The sequence below is a fragment of the Apodemus sylvaticus genome, chromosome 3 (genome assembly GCF_947179515.1).
Source record: "Apodemus sylvaticus chromosome 3, mApoSyl1.1, whole genome shotgun sequence".
Taxonomy (NCBI): domain Eukaryota; kingdom Metazoa; phylum Chordata; class Mammalia; order Rodentia; family Muridae; genus Apodemus; species Apodemus sylvaticus.
In genome coordinates, this window is record NC_067474.1 from 164,347,550 (window position 1) to 164,372,810 (window position 25,261).

At 45.8% G+C, this 25,261-nt stretch overlaps 1 protein-coding gene across 3 annotated transcripts in view; it reads right to left on the reverse strand.

Annotated features, from left to right (window-relative positions):
• Positions 1-353: 353 nt before the first annotated feature.
• Kif1b (kinesin family member 1B) overlaps positions 354-25,261 on the reverse strand; it is a 128,155-nt gene continuing 103,247 nt past the window's right edge. For all 3 annotated transcript variants that reach the window (XM_052178171.1, XM_052178169.1, XM_052178168.1), the window contains 15 exons: positions 25,060-25,168; positions 23,609-23,675; positions 20,457-20,541; positions 19,677-19,782; positions 14,549-14,663; positions 13,110-13,243; positions 12,104-12,165; positions 10,773-10,918; positions 10,356-10,595; positions 8,747-8,818; positions 6,906-7,027; positions 5,963-6,112; positions 5,510-5,702; positions 5,185-5,303; positions 354-4,635 (listed from right to left, as the gene is read on the reverse strand). In XM_052178171.1, the coding sequence (XP_052034131.1) occupies positions 4,593-4,635; positions 5,185-5,303; positions 5,510-5,702; positions 5,963-6,112; positions 6,906-7,027; positions 8,747-8,818; positions 10,356-10,595; positions 10,773-10,918; positions 12,104-12,165; positions 13,110-13,243; positions 14,549-14,663; positions 19,677-19,782; positions 20,457-20,541; positions 23,609-23,675; positions 25,060-25,168 (1,763 nt within the window). In that variant the 3' untranslated portion in view covers positions 354-4,592. The remainder of the gene's footprint in view (positions 4,636-5,184; positions 5,304-5,509; positions 5,703-5,962; positions 6,113-6,905; positions 7,028-8,746; positions 8,819-10,355; positions 10,596-10,772; positions 10,919-12,103; positions 12,166-13,109; positions 13,244-14,548; positions 14,664-19,676; positions 19,783-20,456; positions 20,542-23,608; positions 23,676-25,059; positions 25,169-25,261) is intronic.

Consider the following 25,261-nt stretch of genomic DNA (forward strand, 5'->3'; position numbering starts at 1 on the left):
TCATGAGGCAGAGGGAGGCAGATCTCTTGAGTTTGAAGCCACCCTGGCCTTCAAAGTGAGTTCCAGGACAGTCAGGGTTATGCAGAGAAACCTAGTCTCAAAAAACCAAAACAAATAAATACATAAATAAATATATAAATAAAATTATCTCTGTAAGAATCTTAATTAGTATGCAATGGCTTTGCAAAGTGCAGAAGAATAAAATATAGACGCCTGGAGGTGGCGGTGCATTCCTTTAATCCCAGCACTCTGGAGGCAGAGGGAGGCAGATCTCCAAGTTCAAGGCCGGGGTGGTCAGGGCTACACAGTGGAACCCTGTCTCCCAAAACCAAAACAAAAGACTAAAGCACATGTGACGTGATGCACTGGTTGTACCTTTATTATTTTTACCTCGTTCACTAGCAGTTCTGTGATGCAAGGTTACCATACACAGTTAGATAATGTCTGCATTACACATGTCGGGCTATACAGCAAAAGAATCAGGATTAGTACAAATACAAGAACTTATTTACATTTTGTATACTCAAGCTCCAAACATTAGATATTTACAAAATCAAACATGAAAATGAAATCCAAAATTAATAATGTACATTGTTGCTTGTGCTCAACTCCTTCCCTGGGGAGAGATCAGTTTGCAAAGTCTTGGTTCAGAAAGGCCACTTATGCTTCATGGATTCTGGTATAGCGTGGGGTGATCACGGGAGGTTCCACTCGCAACACACAGGCACGTGAGAGCCACAAAGTCCACGACAACCTTAAACATGAGGAGGCTGGTGGTCCTCGGGTGAGCTGATGCCAGAACACAGAGCATGAGAAGAATCCACTAAACACACGACAACATGTAACATCCAGGATTTGGCACAAGACCAGCCCCTGCCTGGCCTTCCTGTCTGAGCAGCTGTCTGCCGTGAGGCTTTCTGTCTGGTCTGCAGTACCGGGATTGAACTGATGGCATCACATACAACCGCCAAGGGCTCTGCTGCCAGGCCACACCCCTGACCTCTGCCTGTGAGTTTTTAACACCAGATCTGTATCGATTCTTAATTTTTTTTCTTAAATTTATTTTTTTAAGTAATTAGGGGCTCTCTTAAGATTTTTTTTTAGAGCTCAAATATCTACTTCATAAATGGCCTTTTGAACTAACAGCAATTATCTCTCAGCTGATGCTCTCTGACTTGCTCCATGGTCGTGGTCTTACTCACTCCTGGGGGGGTCACAGGTCATGGTGGGTGGCTGCAGAACACAGTGCCAGAGTTCACTCAAAAGCAGACTTTCCAAGAGCAGCAACACAGTTATTCTTCTCTTCTCACAGAGCGAGTTAAAGATTACATTTTCCGAAAGGAACCCAAATGAAAAGCGATGGACCCATACTAAACAAACCAGGCACCCTGGTACTGTTTGGAAGAGCCAAAGCACGACACCCAAGGAAATGCAAGTCCCAGCAGAGCCGCACAGGGCAGAACCTTCCCCTTTCATCCAATGTGCAATTCATTACAGCCATATAAATATACAAATACCTTACAAAAAATTAAATATTCCTGTAAATTAGACAAGAAGCAGCAGGTAACAAAGTCTATGCTTTGAAATATGTGCCAGGAAAAAAAATCACGGTTTTAGACCCCAAACACCTTTCATAACCATTCATTCCTTCATCTAAATAAGATTTTAAAAAGTTAAAAAAATTAATAGGTATATAAATTTCACAGAGCTGAAGGGAAAAAAATAATGGTTTCTTCAGCTCTCACCTCACCAAGCTTCTTGCTTACGGATGGAGATGGGGGTCTGCTCAGAAGCAGTCTGGCCTGTGCTCCTGCCTGGCCTGGTGCGGGGACTGCCTGGTCCCTGCAGTCTGGGACTGAGAGCTGGCTGACTCCCAGGGTAGTGTCCCAGAAGCAGGCAAGGCCTGAGCACTGGCAGGGGACAGATATGAAGCTATATTTGCTTGGGAAGAAGGAGGATAAAGACGTAAAGGAAGGGGGAGGCGAATTCATTTTAAACAGCACTCACTTTTCTGTAATTTGTATGTTTTCCTTGTAGGTTTTTGTTTAAAGGAGTGCTTTGAAAAATTAAAAAAATTACCTTAAAAATAGTTTCTTTAAAGTTTAGTTGTCTTAATTTCCTTGCAACCACAAAAATCTCATGAACAGGTCCTGCCATAAAAATCCTTTCTCATCAGAGCTTCGGAGTAGCGGTGGCCTTGTCTGGAAACAGAACATAAATCCCCAAATGCTCCGATTCTGACCTGATCGTGGGCCTTACGGCAAGAGGGGTCCCAGCAATGGCAGGTAGAAGCACACGTGCCCAAGCTCCAACCTTGCTTTCCCTGGCGTTGTAATGAAGCCTCCTTATGGGGGAATCTGATCAAGGAGTGGTCCAGTTTGGCTCATGCTAACATTTGATATTTGCAAAGCAAAGACTTTCTAAACCAGTTTTGTTTGAGTTAAAAGAAAACCCAAGCCATGGCAGGGTTTCGTGTGCCACTGTCACCCTCCCTCAGGCTCCACCCCTCTCAGCACAGACACGGATCCTTCCCTCTACCGTCCTAACAGCAGCAACGTCAGTGATTCAGTTTAAAAGCCACCTTTGATCTTTGTTTCCCTGAAATTAGATTTAATTCTGGTCCAGGAAACTGTCTACAAGCATAGACAGAGCCTGCTGAATTTGAGTATACATCAGAAGGACATGTTGTGTCCATCAGACAACAGAGACTTCTAACTACATTAAAAATCTCATATATATGCTTAGAAAACAAGTAACATTACAGTTAGTAACCTATACTTTAAGGAGAGAAAGAAAGTTTTAAACGTCCACCAGAGTTGATCATCTTTTCAGTAGGAAGAGGCTGATCTCTGCCCTTTCTTTGCTCCATGGTCTACTTCTCCTTTCTTTGCCAGGCGACTGTAACGAAGGCCTGTTCCCCAGAGAGAAGCCCCACTGAGGTCAGAAGCAAGGGGCTGCATGCTCACCCCAGTGCTGCTCAGCAGCTGGAGAGGAGCTCCTGACCCGAAGGAAATCCATTCCTGCTCTACCCTCAGGTAGCCAGGCACCTTCGCAGAGTGGAGTGGATCAGATGCCTTCCTGGGTGTGAGTGACGCTCAGACTGGCGAGGCCAGGTAACAGCAGTGTGAATGAGCCCCCAGTCACTCGCACAGCAACTCAAGCAGCCCCAGCGGGCATGCTGTGCCCTGCTCAGTCCCCAACACTTACTGCAGGAAGAGCATTATTTTCTATGATAACCTCTTGACCCTGGAGACCTGATGTGTTAGAAGCCACAGAAAAACGGTAGCAGTGAATTCTTCCTAAGGGAGTATTTCCAAACCACACAGGGACAGTGGTCAGGGGGCATGTCATGATCCAGTAGCAAACTACAGGGCGGCTGGGAGACAATCTTTTTTGGCCCTAAATGTCTTCCGATTTGTTTGGAGTGGTGGTGAGGACTGGTCAGTTCTGGCATCCAGAAAACAATGCCATGTTTGCTCATGTGCAGACAAGTACTATTGGAAATGGCCAGTGGGTTTAGATGGAGCCCTCAAGATTTATGCTGAAGCTACGAGTCTTTGATCAAAGGGGGTAGACAACCGCAAGCTGCACTCAGCACTCTCAAAGCAATAATGGTCCAGGCTATCACCAAAAGTCAGACACTCCCCAGTCCCCCTTGTGGGAAATCTGTTCACGACATCACATAATTCCAAACAGTAATGCTAAGGACAGGGCTGGGAAGCTCTTAGACAAAGCCTCCTTCCCAGTGAGGAGACAGTTTGCAGAACCCCACTGTGAAGAGCTACAGCCAGTCCTTATCTCTCACCCTGTGACCTACTGCCCCATCCACGGCAGTGGCCTGAGCCTCACAGGGCCAGCAGCAGCCTCTGCGGCAGGCCTACCACAAAAGGCCCTCTGCACCATCTACTCTACAAATCCATGCTCTGATCCCTGATTTAGACAGAGAATGTCCCACAGTGCTTTCCCTGAATGGATGGAAACACACAGATTACCCACCAAAGAGAGAAACAGAGAGAGAGAGGCAGAGAGACAGAGAGAGACAGAGAGACAGAGAGAGAGACAGAGACACACACAGAGAGAGAGAAAACGAACGAATGAACCAAGTTTTTTTTCTCCTGGCTGACAGTACCAAATGTCTCCTCCCTTAGTCTATAAACCACCCAGAAAAAAGTAGATTATCAAAGGGGGAAAAAAAGAGACAGAGAAGTTACCCTGAAAATCAGAGCTATACAGAGACAACAGCCAGACAGTGACCATGAAGGGGACCTATCATCCAAAAGGAAGCTGAAGTCCACAGGAAAACTATCTGGAGATGTGCTGGGTCCCCTCAGGGTGTGTGAGTGTGAGTGTTATGAGTGTGGAGTGGCTGTGTTCCCCTTTGTTAGGCCACATGCTACAAGTCTTAGCACAAGAATAAGAAGAGTACAGAGCCGCAGAGAAAGGGAACAGGAGAACTAGAGAAGTGCGGGAGGACGAGGGAAAGTCGTTAAGCCACAGGATTACATACAAGAATAAGCGTCAAGAATCACAAAGAGAATGAGAGGTAACACTTTCTTTATCTGTCGAAGGTGAGCAAGATGCAGAACACTCGCTCAGTACTTTGGCTGGCTCGGGCATCTGCGGGAGAGTTTTGACCTATGAGAAAGACAGGAGGCAGGATTAGACACATGGATGCTGGTCTCTCACGGGCAAATCCGCAGGCCCAGCTTGCTATGCTCCAAAAAATGGCTGGACTGAGTAACCTTTCACAGGGGTCGCAAACCAGATAGCCCGCATAGCAGATATGTGCAGTACAACTCCTAACAGCAGCAAAGTGACAGCTGGGAGGTCCTCTCTACCCTGGCAACTCTGAGATCAGCTCCTCATACCCAGGGCTCAACTCCGTGAGCCCGTCAATGCACTCGCAGTCTCCTTTACTCAGTGCTCTGGGCCCTCTGCAGACCTCCTGAAAACTGAAGCCAGAAGGAGAGGAAGGCTATGACCTGGTCCTTACAGCTAAGGACACATGACACCTGACTGGAAGCAGGGCACCAATTAGAACAACACATCTTTCCTGACTACGCTGGTTATCTCTGAACCAGGCATGGTAGCCCTTGGGATAAGGTGGAGAACTTAGAATCCGGCTTGGGCTATACAGTAAGGCTGTCTCAGCATGACAAAATGAAGGAAAGGACAGCATCTCACCTTATTGTGCCAGCCAGAAGTGGGTTAAAGGCGTATAACCAGTCGTTCATGTCTTTGTCATTGAGAGCTTGTAGAAGGACCCCACGGTGCTTTGTGCATACAGCAAAAGTATTAGGTGTCTGGAAAGAAACATTAAGTAAAGGAAAGTTATTGGAGAGAATGAATAGCTAGGACCATCTTGCTATATTCACAGGGTACATAGCACTTCACACTGAAAGTTCAAGCAACCCAGACATAACCTAGGATCCATGCCACAGACCAGAACACCAAACTCAAAAGGAAAGAACACAGGGAGCAACGGACAGCAAAGTCAGGACAGACTGACCTTTAGCATGGCCTGCTGGTCCTCGCTGTACTCCACCTGTGCTGTGGACAGGTTGATGATGCCACGCTCTACTGGGTCCTTGTCACTGTTGTAGATGAAGACGTAAGGGCGACGAACCACAACGAAATGTTTAGCCCAGTTACTGGAAAGCGGCTCTTTGAAATGCAGGTATCCTTTCTTAGATACCACGGAGCTAAAAGGACATTGCAAAAGAAGTCAGTTTCTCCTAAAGTAACCGGCAAACAGCTGAGATCCACCAATACATGCTTCCACGGGCGAACCCTCAGATGCAACAGGACAGGAAAATGATCCATTTGGCCGAGATTATCACTGGCCACAGCAGCAGTGTGCCAGGCTCAGATGCCTGCCGCACACAGCAAGGACAGTCCCTGTGCTCTGGTTGGAGCAGCCTTGCACAGCAGAGCTAGAAAGGCTGCATGTCACAGTACTTACCCTGCTCTGACTTCTTCAATGTCTGGAACAAGATTGAGAAATTCATTTTTTCCTGCTCGTGCCAAATAGGGTGTCTCCACAGTTGGGACGATCTGAAACTGTTCAAATTCTTGGCAGGGACTAGAGGCACGAGAGTTGGCTTCTGGGGTCCTTACAGAGGAAGAAAAGAGTGAGAAGAATTTCAGTAAGGTCAAAGCCACTGTGGACATGACCTCTTCCAGACACAGTGCCCCTGCCCAAGAACCAGAAGCAAACATCAACTTCAGAGTTTAGCTAAAACAAGCTGGTGTCAGAAAGGTAATTCTCAATTCCAGCTTGTTTTCCTTAGAAAAGGACACTGGGACCACTGAGTCACAGTCTCTCCTGCTAGCCCAAGAACACAAGCATCTGAATATGAACTGTATCCCCTCATGGGTTTCCTATCAGTCTCATGGCCAGAACCGACCCAGTGGTTATCAAGTGAGGCCCCTGACTGACAGCAGCAGCATTCTCTGAGACTGGTAGACTTCCCAGTCAGAGACTCAGGGAGATGCTTGGCCACTCTGCTATAGTAAGTTTCTCCCTGAGTCTCTGACTGGGAAGTTTATCAGTCCCAGAGAATGCTGCTGCTGTCAGTCAGGGGCCTCACTTGAGAACCACTGTGTCAGTTCTCACGCTTGCCCAGCGAGCACTTCACCATCCGAGTCATCCCCGTGGTCCTCCCTGCTTTATCATTTTCTGAACTGAGATGCATCTTATATTTGATTGGTGTTCTAAATTAGCTTTTGCTTCCTAGTAGCCAATTTCATACAGCTAATAACATCCTAAATTTAATAAAATTAAATGAAAAAAGTGCCCACATGTTTTAGAGCTATCCAGAATAGGATGGTAATGCCTTGCTGCACCCAGAACTATAGAAAGCTGGTAGGTTGTTTGCTTGTCTCTGTAAAATCCGAGTACTTACTTCTGATCCACAGAGCTGCTCCTGGAGTCCACCAGAGAGGGGCATGTGGAGGAGGGTGTGAGGGTGGAACTGCTGAAACTGGATACAGAGGGGTCCCGTCCAATTGGAGAGATGTCAGACAGCTAAAACAAGGACAGCAATGAGACTCAGCGGCAGGCCCAGGATCCACCTGTCTCGGCCTCCTCACACTGGGATCACAGGTGTGTGTGTCCCGCTGTGGAGGCTTCTCATGTGGATGCTGGAGATCGGAACGTGGGTTCTCATGCTTGCATGACAAGCACTTTACCTCTGCTTCTGCCAGAGCAGCCAGTCGTCCAAGACAACTACTACCTCGTTTTTTTATAAGGCTGATTCAAAGTCATTAAAGACAACAAGCCTCTAGACACAGTTATTACAGTTTGAAGGCAATGCACCAAATCCTTGGTTCTATCCCCAGAGTGAGGAAAAAAATCAAGGAAGGAGAGAGATGGGGCGGGGGTGGGGGGGAAGAAAGAGAATGAGAACCTTTGTGTGTCTCTAATTCTCCTTGCTATTACACAGCCTGTACCTGTAGCACACATATATCGTTCTAAGCACACGCAAAGTCCTGCACTGATGGAGTACATTGATGAAGCAGGGAGACAGGCTTCAAACCATGCCAGATGGTCAGGCCCTGCCTTCATTTCAGTACTTAGACAGCAGAGGCAAGTGGACCTCTGTGAGGTCAAGACACTACCATAGCAAGCTTCTAAGCAGCCAGATACAGACCATGTCTCAAAAAACCCAAATAAAATAATAAATAAATAAAGTGCCAGATAGTAGGTTCAGAAATATGTCTCAGGGTTAAGAGAACTGGCTGCTCTTCCTAAGGGCCTGGGTTTGAGTCCCAGCGCCCACACAGTACTACACAACTATCTGTGCCTCCATTCCAGGGAACCCGACGTCCTTTCCTGACCTCCACAGGCACCAGGCTCAAACCCAAGGTGCAGAGCCACGTGCATGCAAAATGCCCACACATAACATCAAAATAACAGAGAGGAAAAACCAACAAATGTTTCAGGGGTGGCTGGACTGCTGTTGGCTGAGGGGCCCATTTCCAAGAAGGCAATGCTGGAGCAAACCCAGAGGTGAGGAGGAAGGCAGACTGGGAATGCCCAGGAGTGAGGAGGAGGCAGGTGAGGTGCAGAGACCTGGGCAGGCGACAGCTGGGAAGGCTGAGGGAAAAGCTAAGGGCTGGGGCTGACGGAGCCATGAGGACACACGAGTGTCCTCCAGAGCTGCCGCTTGGGTGGAATGCACCAAGTTTAATGCCACCAACAGCTTCATATTTTGTTTTTTTTAAAGATTTTTTATTATTATATATAAGTACACTGTAGCTGTCTTCAGACACACCAGAAGAGGGCGTCAGATCTCCTTGCAGATGGTTGTGAGCCACCATGTGGTTGCTGGGATTTGAACTCAGGACCTCTGGAAGAGCAGTCAGTGCTCTTAATCACTGAGCCATCTCTCCAGCCCCAGCTTCATGTTTTTGTTTCACACAAAAGCATAGTACTTCCCAACATCACGAGCTCTTCAAAGTGACTCAAAAACCAAACTAACAAAAAACCAAAACAAAACAAAAAAACCCTAACTATTTCCTTTGACAGTGACCCTACACATCCTAGAAGGGGTCTGCCAACTTCAGAAGTCAGTGTTCTGACAGAATCAGAAGCCATGCCAGAGCATACTGCTACACACCTTCAGACACAGTCTACTCATCTCAGCCTCTAAAGGCAGCAAAAGCTGTAACAGGAAGTGTGGACTGCTGGGTAGGGAACGGTCCACACCGCAGCAGCGGAGGGCCACAGGCTCCGTTTGCTCACCTTACAGTCACTGATGCTGCCGTGGACCTGGCTGAACTCTCGATTGAAAGTGTGCGTGAGAAGCTGCAGGCACTGAAAATGAGAGAAAGACAGTCAGTTAGGTAAGGATGAACACAAACTCCAATGGCTAAATGAAGTCCTGTATACAAGGAGAACATGTCCTATACCTACGCTAGCTTAGAATAACTAAGAATATGTTGAAGAAAGCCAGCATATGTCTAGTTAAGGCAATACACAGCTTAGAAGTGCTTGGGCAGCCAGCTGGTGGCGCACACCTTTAATCCCAGCACTTGGGAGGCAGAGGCAGGTGGATTTCTGAGTTCGAGGCCAGCCTGGTCTACAGAGTGAGTTCCAGGACAGCCAGGGCTATACAGAGAAACCCTGTCTGGAAAAAAAAAACAAAAAACAAAAAAACAAACAAACAAAAAAAAGAAGTGCTTGGGCGCGGAGGATAGTGGCCCATGACAGCATTAGAGAAGCAGAGGCAAACCTCTGAGTTCAAAACTAGCCTGGTCTACACTGCAAGTTTCAGGGCAGCCAGGGCTACATAATGGAGAAACCCCATGGCAAGATATATCTCTAATTCTAGCACTCAGCAGACAGGGCCAGGAACAGGTGGGTGCAAATTCAAGGTCAGCTTGACCTAGATAACAAGTTTCAAGTCAGCCAAGGTAATACAGAAAGACTGTGTCTCAGAAAATCCCAAAGGATGGACATGTTTCTAATCCTCAAAAAAAGACACGGGTTGGGACGCAGCTCAGTGACAGAGTGTTTGCCAAGCACACTAAGTTCAATTCCCCACACCGGAAAACCGAAACCAAACCATGATGCACACTAGGGCTGGACACGCTCTCCTAAACCCACTGAACTCCTAAGACAGGACACATGAAAAAGCCTCTTGGTTTTCTATTTTCTGTCTCCAACTACAGGCAGCTGCACACCCAGGAGTCATTCTCAAATTCTTGCCTTCTCCATCCATCATGCAGAAGCCCTCTTCCCCCCTGAAGAGGCTTCAGCCTTTCTAATGGGTCACTGTAACAAGGAGCTCTCTCTTCCTAAGTCTCACAAAGCTATCCATTTTATTTCTGCTAAAGAAAACTTTTATTGTTGTTTAATTTAATGTATTTTTGGCAGTACTTATGGTTAGACTTGGGGCCTTGCACATGCTGGATGAAAGTACTCTACCACTGAGCTATATACCACTAATGTACCATTAGCCCTACCTAAGAATTTTTAATCTTGTTTAAAATATGCAGGAACAAATAAATACCATTTGAAATATTTACATCATTCCTAGGACCCCTGGGAAGTGTTGGATGCCTTTATAGAATCCATCCCATTTCCTGTCTCTACCATATGACTTCCCTAAGCTGCTGGATGCCCCAAATATGTGTTTCCAAGACCAGCTCACAATACCAACTCTACAGGACAGAGCACTGTGAAATGCTTGGGACTGTTCTTAAGCTCAGGGGCAAGGACTGACCCTTATTATTTCTATGTTCAGTGTGAGCATCAGTGTCTTCAAAGAGAGCTGCTGAAAATGATGGAAGAGAGGCAATTCCAGTGCATGGTGGTCGGGACCCTAAGCAAACAAGAAGGGATTCCCCACCTTTGTAGCCAGTTCTTTCTCTCGGTCTACCAGGCTTTCAATGTCCGCTGAGTCGTAGCCACTGCTCTCGCTCGGTGTGATGGCACTTTCAAAGGTGGTGGTTGAGATCTGAGAAGAGATGCTGGTGGAGGTGCTAAGGGTCCCACTGCTGAGGCTGGGGGACAACGAGTCACTCAGAGACTTGGGTATGCTGTCACCAAGTCTCTCCCGAAGCAGCAGGAAGTGTCGAGTTTTCTCCACCTGAGGATAGGAACAGCATTACCTAAGCTCGTGAAGCTTCCCTATGCAGATCATCATCTGTCATTGTCGTCACAGAAGTCAGGCAGCGAGGCGGCACAGAGGGAAGGCAGGAGGAGGAGGGCTGGGTGGCCGCTGTCCTGCCTGAGTCCTTGACTTGCTCCGGGCCGCCCATGATACCTCATGCAGCTGTTCCAGCTTCTCCAGCTCCCACTGGTGTTCCAGGATGAGACTGTCTCCACGAGGCCGCCAGCCCGCTAGGTTCTCCTCTCCCCGCACATATGCCACCGAGGTATCCAAGACTTTCCTCCTCCGCCTCTGCATGCCTAACGTGAGAGAAACCAGGTTTGTTGTTTTTTAATCCCCCCAGAGAACGATCTGATTCCAACTTAAGTCAAAACAAATTACTCTTACGTATTTTTAAATGGAAAACTAAACTTGACCTTAAAAATCTATGAGATTTTATTTATTAATAAAATTGATGCCAGCAATGTAGTGATGCACGCCTTCCATTCGTGCAGGAAGAGGTACAGGAAGGCAATCTCTGTGAGTTTGAGGCTAGCGTGGTCTAAACACTGAGTTCCATACTAGTCTGGGGTACATAGCGAGACCATGTGTTAAAAAATAGAAAGTGGCACATGCCATCAACCCCAGCACTTAAAAGGCAGAGGCAGGTGGGTCTCTGAGTCTGAGGCCAGTCTAGTCTACTACAAAGCAAGTTCTAGGACAGCCAGGGCTACACAGAGAAACCCTGTCTCAAAAACAATGAAAGAAAACAAATGTTTTCTTTTATTTGAAATGCTTGGTTCAGACCCAGGGCCTTGTGCAAAGTAAACAAATGCTTTACCATTATTAACCAGGATCTCATCTATAAACATGAATTTCTGATAATTTCCCTGGTAAAGCTGATGTTGTTGCTCAATAGTGTGAAGCCAACAATGATCTTTGTTAAGGCGGTGCAGTAAGCAGCTGTAAGGGTTTCTGAGTAGCTAGGCTCCGGGGCTCCGAACCTGTGATCCCAATACCTAGACGGCAAGGGGCTGCTGTAAGTTGCAGGCCTGAACAAAATCCTGTCTCAAGAAATGCTTTCTAAGCCAAAGACTTTTTGTTTCTGTCTTTGAGAACCCTCAAGACAGTGTTTCTTTGTGTGCCTGTGTAACAAAGCCCTGCATGTCCTGGAACTTGCTTTGTAGACCAGGCTGGCCTCAGTCTCACCAAGATCCACCTGTCTCTGCCTCCTGAGTGCTGGGACTAAAGGTGTGTGCCACCGCGCCCTACTAAGCAAAAGTCATTCTAATTCTCTCAACAAGTTTATATTTCACAGCCTAGAGTATCTTGCTGGACACCATTTTTATAATCAAACATCATAAATCACACAGTGTATCCTACCACCATCACCACTACAAAACTGGTTAGTAAATTACTAAAAAAGACTTTCTTCCTCCTAGCATGAATGAGACTCCAATTATTTTAGTAATCCTCCTGAAGAACATGGTGTGGTAAGAGCTTACCTGGGCTCCCAGTATCTGCCATTTTACATAAGCTCAGCTCATAGATTCCAGTTACTCGGTTGCTATTTGAAAATAAAGTAGAACAGCTGGTGAGTTTCTTGTAGCACAGTAATGGGGAAAGCCTGGGTCTGCTTCCTTAAGAGAGAGCATGCCTTCTCCATGGCTACAATTCCACACTCAGATACACACTTTTTCATTTTTATTTATTTATTTGTGAGTGTGTGTCCGTGTGTACGCATGCGTAGGTTGAGGGTCAGCCTGGGGAGTCAGTTTCTCGGTGCCGTCATGTGGGTGCTGCGGCTCAGGGTGACGGCAAGCCCCTTCGCCCCGGGGCCATCTTTCTGGTCCTAGTTAAGGCACTGATTACTTTTTATCATTAACTGCTGTTTGCTTATTTACTTTGTTTCTCTTAGGAGATGGCTATTTCAGTTTGATATTTTGACCACTGTTATTTCAATATGATGAATAGAACAGGGTACACTAGAGAATTCACAACATAAATGAGAAAACTAAGAACTCTTCTTGACATAGAGAAGTCAGGAAGCTGTCTGACTGGAAGGAAGTGACTAACAACACACTCTGGACACTGCAGGGTCTCAACCTTTCATTGCATTCGAGTCATTCTTATTTACTCGTTAGGATGAGTGGTGACAGTCAAGTGTCCAGGCCATATAGTCTCAAAGGTATATTTTTGTGTGCCTTAAATATGTACAACAACTCTTATGTAGAAGAAAATCTCAATAGCAATTGATGACAAACATGAGTGAGAGTGACATTTAGTCCTTACTAACCTGCTTCGGAAGTGTTTACATAGAACGCCCTTCTTTCCTTCATCATTAACACTGTATTGCATGCCACCATGCGAGTCATCCCAACTCAGGGGTCAGTTCCTCAAATGGTTTACAGACGACACACTAACTTGCAACAGAAGCTGGGGGAACCTACAGCCTGCTGTTCCTGTTGGACTAGGCAAAGAACTGGAAACTAAGCTTGTTTGAAAACGTACGAGTCTGGTGACTTTGAGTAGCCACTCCCAAAGAGGTTTCGCAGAGAACGTGGTGGTGAGATCTTGGCATCTCGGGAATAGAAGACCATGCACACATCCTTAGTGATGACAGCCGGCTGGATGCAATGATCCAACTGCAAACAGACAAGATAAAGTGCTGAAGGATACAGAGAGCAGCTGTGGTGAACGGCTGTGCAGTGGTGGATGAGGAAGCTGGTTCCAGCTGTGGGACAGGCAGGCTTCTGCTTCCTGTGCCACTCAACAGATAATGGTATCAGGTCAGGTGCGTTCATGATAAATGCATATTTTCTTTTCAGGGAAAATCCTATCACTGCACACTATTTAAAAATGAAAAAGCCAGGCGTCGTGGCATGCGAGTTGAATCCCAGTACTCAGGAGGCAGAGGCAGGTGAATCTCTGCGTGTTCAAGGCCAGCCTGGTCTACAAAGAGTTCCAGGAAAGCCAGGCCTACACAGAGAAACCCTGTCTTGAAAAACAAAACAGGAAACAGAAAAAGAAAGAAAGAAAGAAAGAAAGAAAGAAAGAAAGAAAGAAAGAAAGAAAGAAAGAAAGAAAGAAAGAAAGAAAGAAAGAAAGAAAGAAGAAAGAGGTTGAGGGGAGGAAGAGGAGGAGGAGAAGGAGGAAGCAGAAGGAAAGAAGATGGGGAGGAGGAGGGAGGAGGGAGAGAAAGAAGAGGAGGAAGAAATGGAGGAAAAGGAGAAAAATTAGAGGAAGAGGAGGAGAAAGGAAGAGGAAGAGGAAGAGGAAGAAGGAGAAGGAGAAGGAGGAGGAGGAGGAGGAGGAGGAGAAGGAGGAGGAGGAGGAGAAGGAGGAGGAGAAGGAGGAGGAGAAGGAGAAGGAGGAGGAGAAAAAGAAGGAGGAGGAGGAGGAGGAGGAGGAGAAGGAGAAGGAGGAGGAGAAAAAGAAGGAGGAGAAGAGTGAGACACAGAGGCTCATGAGAGGACAGACACAGAGCAGTCAGTGAGAGCACAAAAGTTAGAATGTGGCCCAGGTCAGGCACGATGGCGCAAGACTGTGACCCCAGTACCTGGAAGTGGAATCAGGAGCAACAAGTAATCGTCAGCAACACAGTGAGTGGAGGCAAGGCCTGGGTACATGAGACTCAGAGAAATAAAAATCAAGAACTCGGGCTTGTTCCAAGACCTGGAACTGGTCTCTGTTACGACCAGGAAAACATGGTATGGAGCTGTCTTAACTGGTGGTTGGGTTCCTGAAGCTTAAATGATCAGAAAAGTTGTGCTGTTCTGACTAAATAGAGTCCTGGAACAGAATCTAACAGAATTGGAACAGCTAGCAAGTAAAATCCTATCAACAGTTTTAGACTATGGAGGGAAGGGATGAAAGAGTGAACTGGAGTTCTGCTGACTGCTCCTGTCACAGCCCGCTTCCCAGGGCCCCTGAAGCTATGGGTCCCTTACCTCCAGATAAGCAGATAAGGTCATGTAGATCTTCTCTCCATAGGGCGTCACTCGGTTCAGAAGGAGGGAGTTATGTAGGGAGCTGTCCCATACGGCCTCGAAACGGTAGAAGGTCCTGAGGTCAGAAAGACCATGTCAACCCAAAGTAGCCAATGGTAGCAGAGGGCTTGCTACTGGCAGAGTCCTAAGGAATCCCATGCCAAGCACTGCCATTCTCCCTGTATCACACCTAACAAAGGCAGGTGCCCATCCACTAGTGACACTTGGTTGTACTGATAAAGTTTTTGCGTGGCTAACATGACCACAGTGGCACCACTGCCAGGAATGGGCACACAGCTGCAGCCCAACACTCAGGCAGAGGCAGGAGGGCTGCTCAAGTCTGAGACTAGTTTGGTCTAATTTCCAATTTTGTCTATCAAGTTCTAGACTGGCCAGGACCTAGCACAAGACTCTTTCTCAAACAAAGCCAGCCCCTTCACCAACATAAACTGTGAGAACATTCAAAAGGAATAAGAAGAATGTAGACAGAGTCTGAAAGACGTCCAAGTGAGCCATCTGGGTTTTTTTTTTTTTTTTTTTTTTTCAAGACAGGGTTTCTCTGTATAGCCCTGGCTGTCCTGGAACTCACTCTGTAGACCAGGCTGGCCTCAAACTCAGAAATCCACCTGCTTCTGCCTGCCAGAGTGCTGGGATTACAGGCGTGCACCACCACCACCACCCAGCCCGAATTGAATTTTAAACAGCTTGTGTTGATAAGGGTTAGAACATGGGTCAGTGGTTGAGAGCATGGGCTATTCTTTCAGAGGATCCGGGTTCAGAAGGACTCAGCTAGTGTGGTGGCGCATGCCTTTGATCCCAGGAGGCAGAGGCAGTCAGATCTCTGAGTTCAAGGCCAACCTGGTCTACCGAGTGAGTTGGAGATCAACCACGACTACACAGAAAAACCCTGTCTCAAAACAAAGACAAAACAAAACAAAACAAAACAAAACAAAAACCAATCAACCAACTAAACAAACAGAAAGAGTAAGGACTCGGTAACAGGTAGGCTTCAGTTTCCCACATCCCAGAGATCTAACTTCACAGGGTGGCTCTGCAGACTCTTAGAGACACTTTAAATCCCTGGGATGTTGGAAGGTAGGAACAGGCAGAATCTAATTATGAAAAACATTATTTCAGCGAACAAACCCAAGGTGATCTATCAATAGTAGAGAAGAATTTTACAACACTAGAGGTAGTTTTTATCATTCATTCCTTCTAAATGTATCTGAAAATCAACCTTATAGTTAAGAAATAATCATAAGCTAAATTTAGCAGATTGCTTTAAATTCCTCAAGTTTGAGGTTTTTTTTTTCTCCTGGCACTGGTTGGGCTACGATCAATTCCAAGGGCTATCATTTCTTTTTAGAACTCTGACACTTTCTGGGGAGATACTCCTCTAACCCCATCCCCTCACAACACTAGTTCTCAGGAAGAACGGAGCTCACTCACCTCACACAGAAAGACTGCTCACAGTGCCCTACTCCCTGACAACATTTTCCCTTCCGCCTTTCCGAATGCTGACCTCAATGACAACTAACAAGCATATCTTCTCTCTAAGCACACCCACACATCTTCCTCCAGAAAACATGAGCAGAGAAAACTCAGAACGTGAATCCCCTGACCACAGCTCCTGTTTCAGTGCACAGATTTGAGGCATGGCCACGCCCATCCGCAGCTATTCTTATTCAGGTCTTTTCTGGAATGCGACTGCTTCTCAGTGTCAAATTTGTGAGCTAATGAGTGTGGGACAAGAAAATTCTTTATACAGACTCAGAAGGCATACAGCAACAACTAGTGAGATTTGGGTCATCAAGGGACCCAAAGTGCAACAAACATGCCAAAGAAGGCCTTCCTCATGCCTTAGAGGTTCAGCAGAACACCTTCGTGTACTTAAAATCTGGCTTAAAGTAAAATATTTCAATTTAGTTAAAGAAATTCTAATAATGGGAAATGGCGTTCATACGTCAAAGGCTGGCCTCATACTCAGAGGTCTGCCTGCCTCTGCCCCTCAGTGCCCTAATACCAAGCATAGCAACACTAGCTTCTTACATATGGTTACACTTTATGCTGGTGTGTGTGTGTGTGTGTGTGTGTGTGTGTGTGTGTGTGTGTGTGAGAGAGAGAGAGAGAGAGAGAGAGAGAGAGAGAGAGAGAGAGAGAGAGAGAGAGAGAGAATGGATGGGATGGTGGTGGGGGAGGGGAAACTACTCTCTAGTTAACTGAGGTGGAACGAGCCCCCCTAAATGCCTTCCATGTGCCTTTAACCTTGATACTCTGGACACAGGGGGAGGAGGATCCTGTGAGTTCAAGGCCAACCTGTTCTATACAGTGAGACTGTCTTCTTTTAAAAAAGAATAACTAACGATAACTAACGACATTTCTTCTTGCAGACTCAACTTTCAAAGAGTTAACCTGCTCTCTATGCAGCAGACACAGAGCAAAAGGACGTAAGTGGATCTGTAGCAAATGTCCCAAGCTTTGGAAGAGTGGGGCAGAGAGGGGGAAGGAGAGGGCACCAGAGAACGAGGCCTGACAATTCATATGAAATGCAAAAGATTCTACTTTAGAATGCAAAACAGACCAACCTGAAGAGGTGTTTAAAACGTAGTAAATGGAATGAGACAATAATTTAGCGCACAAGTCGTTGGAGAAGCTGCACATGTAGCTGTATACACATCAGAACAGACAGACGGCACGGGGCATTCTTAGGTTGTAAAATAAGGTCTTGCTCTTTTCTAGGTAAAGCTTTGGTTTATACAGGAAAGAAACCACTGAATTACAACAGGAACCAAAGCAACATACAACATAAAGCCTTCTGGCAAACTAGAATCTCTATGCACAAAAAAGCAAAGAGAAAGTACCTAGGAATATCCTTATCAAGAAAGAGCCTGCAAAACAGAGAACGCTTTTGTTAGTCCAGCAACCAAAAGACAGACAGAAAGAAAAACAAACAAATATATATGGAGAAATAGAAACACACAGAGGAAAAAAAAAGGCAAAATAATGCTAAGAAGCAAACTGAATTTCAGTGGACAAACAACGAACAGAGAATTCTGGGACTTACACAATTTGATAAGGGACTTAAAGTGACATGAATCCTTCTCCCAAGACTTTCATTAAGAAAAAGAATGGAGCTGGGCGGTGGTGGTGCACACCTGTAATCCCAGCACTCTGGGAGGCAGAGGCAGGCGGATTTCTGAGTTCGAGGCCAGCCTGGTCTACAGAGTGTGTTCCAGGACAGCCAGGGCTATACAGAGAAAACCCTGTGTTGAAAAAAAAAAAATCCAAAAAACCAAAAAAGAAAAGAAAAAAAAAAAGAAAGAAAGAAAAGGAAAAGAATGGGCTGGGCATGGTGGTACACACCTTTAACCCTACCTAGCACTCAGGAAGCAGAGGCAGAGGCAGGTGGATCTCTGTGAGTTCTAAGCCAGTCTAGGATACCCAGGGCAGTTATACAGAGAAATCCTATCTCAAAAAAGCAAAAATTTAAGAAAGAAAAGACAAGAAAAAGGATGGACTACAAAGGAATATGGAGATCAAATCTTTAATGACACCTCCCCCACCCCCACATACCCACACAAGCTGTGACTTAGTACTGGATATGGTAAGAATCTGCTGTAGAGCCAGGCAGTGGTGGCACCTGCCTTTAATCCCAGCACTTGGGAGGCAGAGGCAGGCAGATTTCTGAGTTTGAGCCCAGCCTGGTCTACAGAGTGAGTTCCAGGACAGCCAGGGCTACACAGAGAAACCCTGTCTCAGGGGAAAAAAAAAAAAAAAAAAAAAGAATCTGCTGTAGAGCTAAGAGAAAATCAAGGCTTGGTTAACACAAATGTAGGTGTGGACAGAAAGGGAATCAGGAATTTGTCAATTACTCCCCACTATCAATGTGTTAGAAAAGCCCTCTGAGACACATTATACTATTATTTATAGTACAACCAATCTGCAGATCTATACATTAATTTCAACACTAGCCCTTAGATAACCCGAACAATAGCCCAGCACATTAACCTATGAGCCTGTGATGGTGAACACTGTTAACTTGGTAGGACCTGGAATCTTCTCGGAGACAAATCTGTAGGCATGAGTGTGGGAGGGTTATCTAGGCCAGGTGCACTGAGGCCGGAAAAGCTTCTCTAATGAGACCTGTGCGGTTCCCTTCCATGAGCTGGGCTCAGGTCAGGACTTTTCAAGGGAACTCAAGAGTAAGCAGGTCCAGCAGGCAGGGTTAAGTCAACACCATCACCGTGCAGCTGAAGGAAGCAGTGGTGAATGCCAGCTGAAACTGGAGAGAGAGCTGTGAGGAGTCTCTGCTCGCTTCAGAGACACCATGCTACGTGTGGTCTACACAGAAAGAGGCGATAGCATCCTCTCCCCAGACACACCCTCCACTCACCCTCGGCCCCCTTCTCATAGGCCCTGTCAACTCTCCCTACAGAAAAGCAGGCATGTTTGTTGTTTTTCCTTCTCCTATACAAAACTGCAATATAAGGAAAAAAAAATAATTCTGGTCCAAACCTAGTCATTTGTTTCTGCCCCGTCTTACTCCTACCCTTTCCCAACACACACAGAAGCAAGAGTTGGAGGGCATAAAGCAGCACAGAGAATCAATTCCATAATGCAAAGGCAGTGTCCACACGGGGCATGCATGGGCTCCTGGTGCCCAGCCCCACGGGGCTCCAGACAATAACCTAATCTGGAGCTGGAATCGCAGGCTGCCCTCAGTCCCGTGATGGGAGTGCTGGGAATGGGACTGGGTCCTCTACGAGAGCAGTAAGCACTTTTACTGAGTCATTTTTCCAGCTCTGAAACCAGAATTTGTTCATCTATTTATTCATTTAAAGACACATCTCTGTCCGTAGTTCTGGCTGTCCTGTAGCTTCCTATGTAGACCAGGTTGGCCTTGAACTCATAAAGATCCTTTGGGATCTTTAATTCCCAAAAGTGGAATTACAGGTGAACAGCACCACACCAGAATTTTTGAGGTAAAAAGGAAATTCCTTTCATTTGCACCAAGAGTCATTAGAAATAGGAATTTGATGTGAATCTGTCCAAGGACGCCGGGATGACACTGTGATGCAGGGTGTCCTACCTGCTGGAGCTGTGGGAGGACCTCAGGGACTTGGCGGAGATGATGTTTAGGGAGAGGATAGCGTCAACTGCTGCTTCATGTACCTCAGGCTGATTCCTAATGCGACCTGAAAGGAGGGACAAGAAACCAGAGGATAAGCACATTAGAAAATAAGGCATAACTTTGTTAAATCAAAAGGTGGTGGCACTGGCCTAGCATTTTAACTACTTAGCAGAAGGACCACAAGTTCAAGGCCAGCCTGAGCAGCTTAGTGACATATTTAAAAAAAAAAAAAAGTATGTGGGAATAGCTTCGTGGTAGAACATGTGCAAGACCCCGGTTCAGCTGTCGGCCCAGTCTTAGTGGAGGGGCGCCTGCCTGGCATGCCTGCATGCATATTCCCTCGCTCTCTCCTGAGCCACTACCCCAGCACTCAAGAGAGCTTCCAACTTGTCTGGCAGTGGTGACTCACACCTTTAGTCCCAGCACTTGGGAGGCAGAGGCAGGTAGATCTATGAGTTCGAAGCCAGCCTGATCTACAAAGAGAGTTCCATGACAGGCAGGGCTACATGGAGAAACCCTTTCTTGACTCTCCTCCCCACCACACACACACACACACACACAGAGAGAGAGAGAGAGAGAGAGAGAGAGAGAGAGAGAGAGAGAGAGAGAGAGAGAGCTTCAAACTCAAGGTATTTATTGTTTCCACCTTGTGTTCTCCCGTCTTGCACAGCTCTCCTACAATCAGCAGAGCGAGGTCATCCCAGAAAGCCAGGCTCCCTCGGCTGGTGATGTACTCACCGACCACCAGCTCACGGACATCCTTCCAGTGGAGCTCACTGCCCTTCTCGTGGATAATAGTCACTGTGATCCGTCGCTGGATGCCCTGGGTAATGGGACAGGGTCACAGGTTAGGAGAATGTATGAGAAAACGAAAAGCCAGCTGCCAATCTGGTTTTAAGAGATGCCTTGTAGCTTCACACCTGTAGTCACAGGATGAAGCTTGAGACCAGATGAATTCACATATCCTGAGAAAGAGACAGAGAAAGAGAGGCAGGGGCGGGGCTAGGACAGACAGACAGATACACACACAGAGGTGGGGAGGCAGAGACAGACCAACAGACAGATTGATTGAGACCCTGAAATATGTTCTAGGGAAATGGAGCTCCCTGTAACATGGATACCTGGACAAGAAATAGTGTTGTTTTTGGGTTTTTTTTGTTAAAGATTTATTTATTATTATATCTAAGTACACTGTAGCTGTCTTCAGACACTCCAGAAGAGGGCATCAGATCATGTTAAAGATGGCTGTGAGCCACCATGTGGTTGCTGGGATTTGAACTCAGGAACTTTTGAAGAGCAGTCAGTGCTCTTAACCGCTGAGTCGCGTCTCCAGCCCGTGTTTTTTTTTTTTTTTTAAAGAGTTATTTATTTTTGTTCTTATGAGTATACTGTAGCTATGGTAAGACACCCCAGAAGAGGGCATTGGATCCCATTACGGATGGTGAGCCACCATGTGGGTGCTGGGAATTGAACTGAGGACCTCTGGAAGAGCAGTCGGTGCCCTTAACTGCTGAGCCATCTCTCCAGCCTGACAAGAAATCGTTTTGAGCATTGGCTAAATTGTTTTAAAAGACTGGATTTTGCTATGTATCTCAAATTGGCCAGGAACTTCCTAAGGAGCCAAGACTGGTATTCAGTTCATAATCCTCCTGCTTCTGCCTCTTGAATGCTGGGATTATAAAAGTGTAGTAACACCCTAGGCCTTATTTTACCAAGTGAGCAGTGTACATTTAAAAAGCATGTTTTTAATCTATTCAGAATTTCATCATTGACCTCATGAAGAGCTTCTGGCTGTGCTGGGTGGCACATGCCTGTAATCCGAGTACTTGGAAGACTGAGGCAGGAGGATCTCTTAAATTCAAGGACCTGGGCTACACATCAAGACTGTAACAAAATACACATCAAGACTGTAACAAAAATACAGTGTCAGGGACGTCGCTCAGCAGTAGTGGACTTGCCTAAAGCGAAAGGGCTCCAGATTTAATGGCCTATACACCCAAAAGCAAAACAAGACAAGAAACAAACAAAACAAAATGAAACAGTAAATGAAAACTCCCTCAAGGCAGGGGCTGGAGAGAGGTTAGGACCAGTCTCCTTCCTTCCTTCCTTCCTTCCTTCCTTCCTTCCTTCCTTCCTTCCTTCCTTCCTTCCTTCCTTCCTTTCTTTCTTTCTTTCTTTCTTTCTTTCTTTCTTTCTTTCTTTCTTTCTTTCTTTCTTTCTTTCTTTCTAAATTGAATATCGTCTTCATTTACATAAGACTACTCTTCTAGAGGTCAAGTTCAATTCCCAGTAACCACATGGTGGCTCACAACCATTTATAATAAGATCTGGTGCCCTCTTCTGGCCTGCAGGCATACATGCAGGCAAAATACTGTATACATAATATATAAATTTAAAACAAACAAACAAACAAAAAGACCCCAACCATTGCCAGGTTATGGTGGCTCAGACCTGCTAACCCGATGACCAAGAGGCTGAGGCAAGAGAGTCACCCTAGGAGTTGGAAGCCAGCAGAGGACAGAGTGAGAATTTGTCTCAAATGGATTAATAATACAGAACTAAAAGACAGTGAGACACTGGGCTGTAGCGATGGCTCATCAGGTAAGAGCACTGGCTGCTCTTCCAGAGGTCCTGAGTTCAAATCCCAGCAACCACATGGTGACTCACAACCATCCATAATGGGATCCAATGTCCTCTTCTGATGTGTCTGAAGACAGATACAGTGTACTTACATATAACAATAAATAAATCTTTAAAAAAAGACAGTGAGACACAAGCTATGAAAAGTATTAATATTGTATGAGAGTAATACAAACAGCAGTAATTGAACTCCATTGCTTCCATACATTGATACAATGTGTTCTGACCACAGCCATCTACCACTGCCTCTCTCACTCTTCCTAATGCTCCTACCTTGTCACCTTCTTAACTTCACATCCTCTGTTCTTGTTGACGCCCAGAACACAATTAGTGCTGAACACAGTGTGGGGTCATCCTGTGCGGCCTGGACAACTTACCTGTACCCATATCCATATCCATAAAGGAGAGTCTTCAGTAGTGATCACCAACGAATAGTGACTGTCAAAGGTGAGGCCTGAGAGCCTCCCAGCAGACCCTTTTTCACAGTACCTATTCTAAAAAATATTCATACATATTTTTGCTTAAATAATTTGAAGTAGAGGATTTATTCCTTCGAGGTGTATACACCTTTAATCCAAATTTGTTGTTGTTGTTTTTGAGACAGGATTTCTTTGTGTAGCCTTGGCTGTCCTGGAACTAGCTCTGTAGATGAGGCAGGCCTCCAACAGAGATTGGCCTGCCTCTGCCTCCCAAATGCTGGGATTAAAAGCATGCGCCACCACCAGCCAGCTAGCTACTCTAGATCTTTAAAGCTGGAAAGACCCATATGTAATCTGGGCCATACCGCCTATAGAAGGACACAGAAGAAGGACGCCTTGCTCTCTGCCTACTTGTTCTTGCTCTCCCTAGCAAGCCCACTCCTTCACGGGCAGTACACCCTACTTCCGGTGGACTCCAGACTGTGCTGAAGACTACCTGAGACCACCAGTCTTGTGGACCGAGCAACTGCTGGATTACTGGACTAGCTGGACCACAGCATGCAAGTTATTCTAATAAACCCCCTTCTTGTGTGTGTGTGTGTGTGTACTGATTCTATAAGTTCTGTTACTCTACAAAACTCTGACTAATACAAACAAACAGAAACAGTTTTTGATGTTTTGTATTCGATTCCCAGCTATTTCCTACCCTGATTAAAAAAATAAAAGGGGGTGGGGTGGGACAAAATAAAACAAAACTGTCCTCCCACATTCTCCTCTCCAAATAGAGACGAAAAACTGAGAAATCTGTTGTTCTGTCTCAGATGTCAGTACCTGGTGCAGCAAAAATGTCCCCTGACAGGGCAGGCCTGCTGTATGGTCAACCACAGCTGGAATATACCTATGAAAATAAAAACACAAAAGACAGAAGTTAGGACTACTTCACCCGCCAAGTCTTCCTGGGTTGTAGCCAAGAGAAATCTCTGTTGTTCTACACTCTGATCCACGTCTGACCCCGTGCGGGCACATCACCTCAGAGCCATGCGTACATATCTGTGTCTCAGCGTCTCTGCCTGACCGGAGTGTGAAAGAACAGTGACTTTTTTGTTGCATCTCTGTCTATTACTGAATAATAATTCAGTAAATAATGACTGCTAGAGAACTGAGTGGGAGATAAGAAATAGGCAGTTTCCAGTTCTAACTATAAAGCTGCAAAAATAAATCACTTCTTCATAATTAAGCTATGACGACGCTGTAGATCTGCCCATGGAAAGTCACATTCTTTAGATGCCTGGCAACTGAGGAGTTGCAGGACTCTATCCAACACGGGGTCATGAGCGCAGCAGTCACTAACAGCTAATGGTGCTGATCATCACTGATGGTGGCATGATTTACACAGGAACACTACATTAACAGTTATTCCCTAATCTGGGCTAACTGATGTAGCTGCTTGACTTTTTCAGGAGCAGATTCTCTTTTGAGTTCCCAAGGCATTTCAGAAACAACTATAAACAATAACTGCATTAATTATTTACTCTAACACAGCTCCCAAAGACAAGGGAGCTTATGCGGATCTCCTTAATTTAGGAGAGTGGCTCTGTTTTAGGAGATATCTTTGGTCAACGTGACTGAAGAGTTTCATATAGGCACAAGCCAAAGGTACTAAAAAATATCCTACATCGCCACAGTGGTCTCAAATAGTGGCAAGGTGGAAAATTTTAATCCAGGTATTAAATTTTAATAAAATAAAATCTTAATCCACTGACCTCATTGAGTTTAGTATTCTAATTTTAAAAGATAGCATTACTTATTCATTTGTTTATTTATTGTGTGTGTGACTACCATGGCACTTGTGTGGAAGGAGAAGGACAATCTATAGTAGCTGGTTCTCACTTTCACCAAGTATGTCCCAGGGATCAAACTCAGCTTGTCAGGCGTGGCAGTGAGTGCCCAAATGTGTTGAGCCTTCTCACCAGCCCCCGCAACCTCTGTGTGAACCTGAAGCATGCTCCTACAATCTGTCACCAATCTTAGTAGAAGCACCATGCTGTCTGTCATCTCCCCTCACAAGCCAGTGCATGTGGTATCCATCACATTGCTGTTGCTAATCAATCCCACTAGACTGCCTCTGGCAAACACCTCACTCAGAGATAAGCAGCAAGGCAGCCACGTTCAGTCTCAAAGAGGAATGTGACAGATAATGCTGCAGGAACCCAAACAGGCCCAAGACCCTGTCTCTAATTCTGACACACTTTAATGACAAATGTATCTAAAATTGGACTTACTCTCCAGTAGGCTCCAGTTCACTGATCTCAAACCAAACCAGAAGGTCGTACTTGCTCATGCTTTGCCCGAGGCTGGCTTTGTTCATGGCGTTTAACTTAGTAGCTGGAACTTTAGAAAAGTGTTTATGACATGTCAGAGTCTGTTCCTAGTTTAGGCAACAAAAGCAGAAGCATCTTTAATGTCAGTCTTTAAGGGGACAGA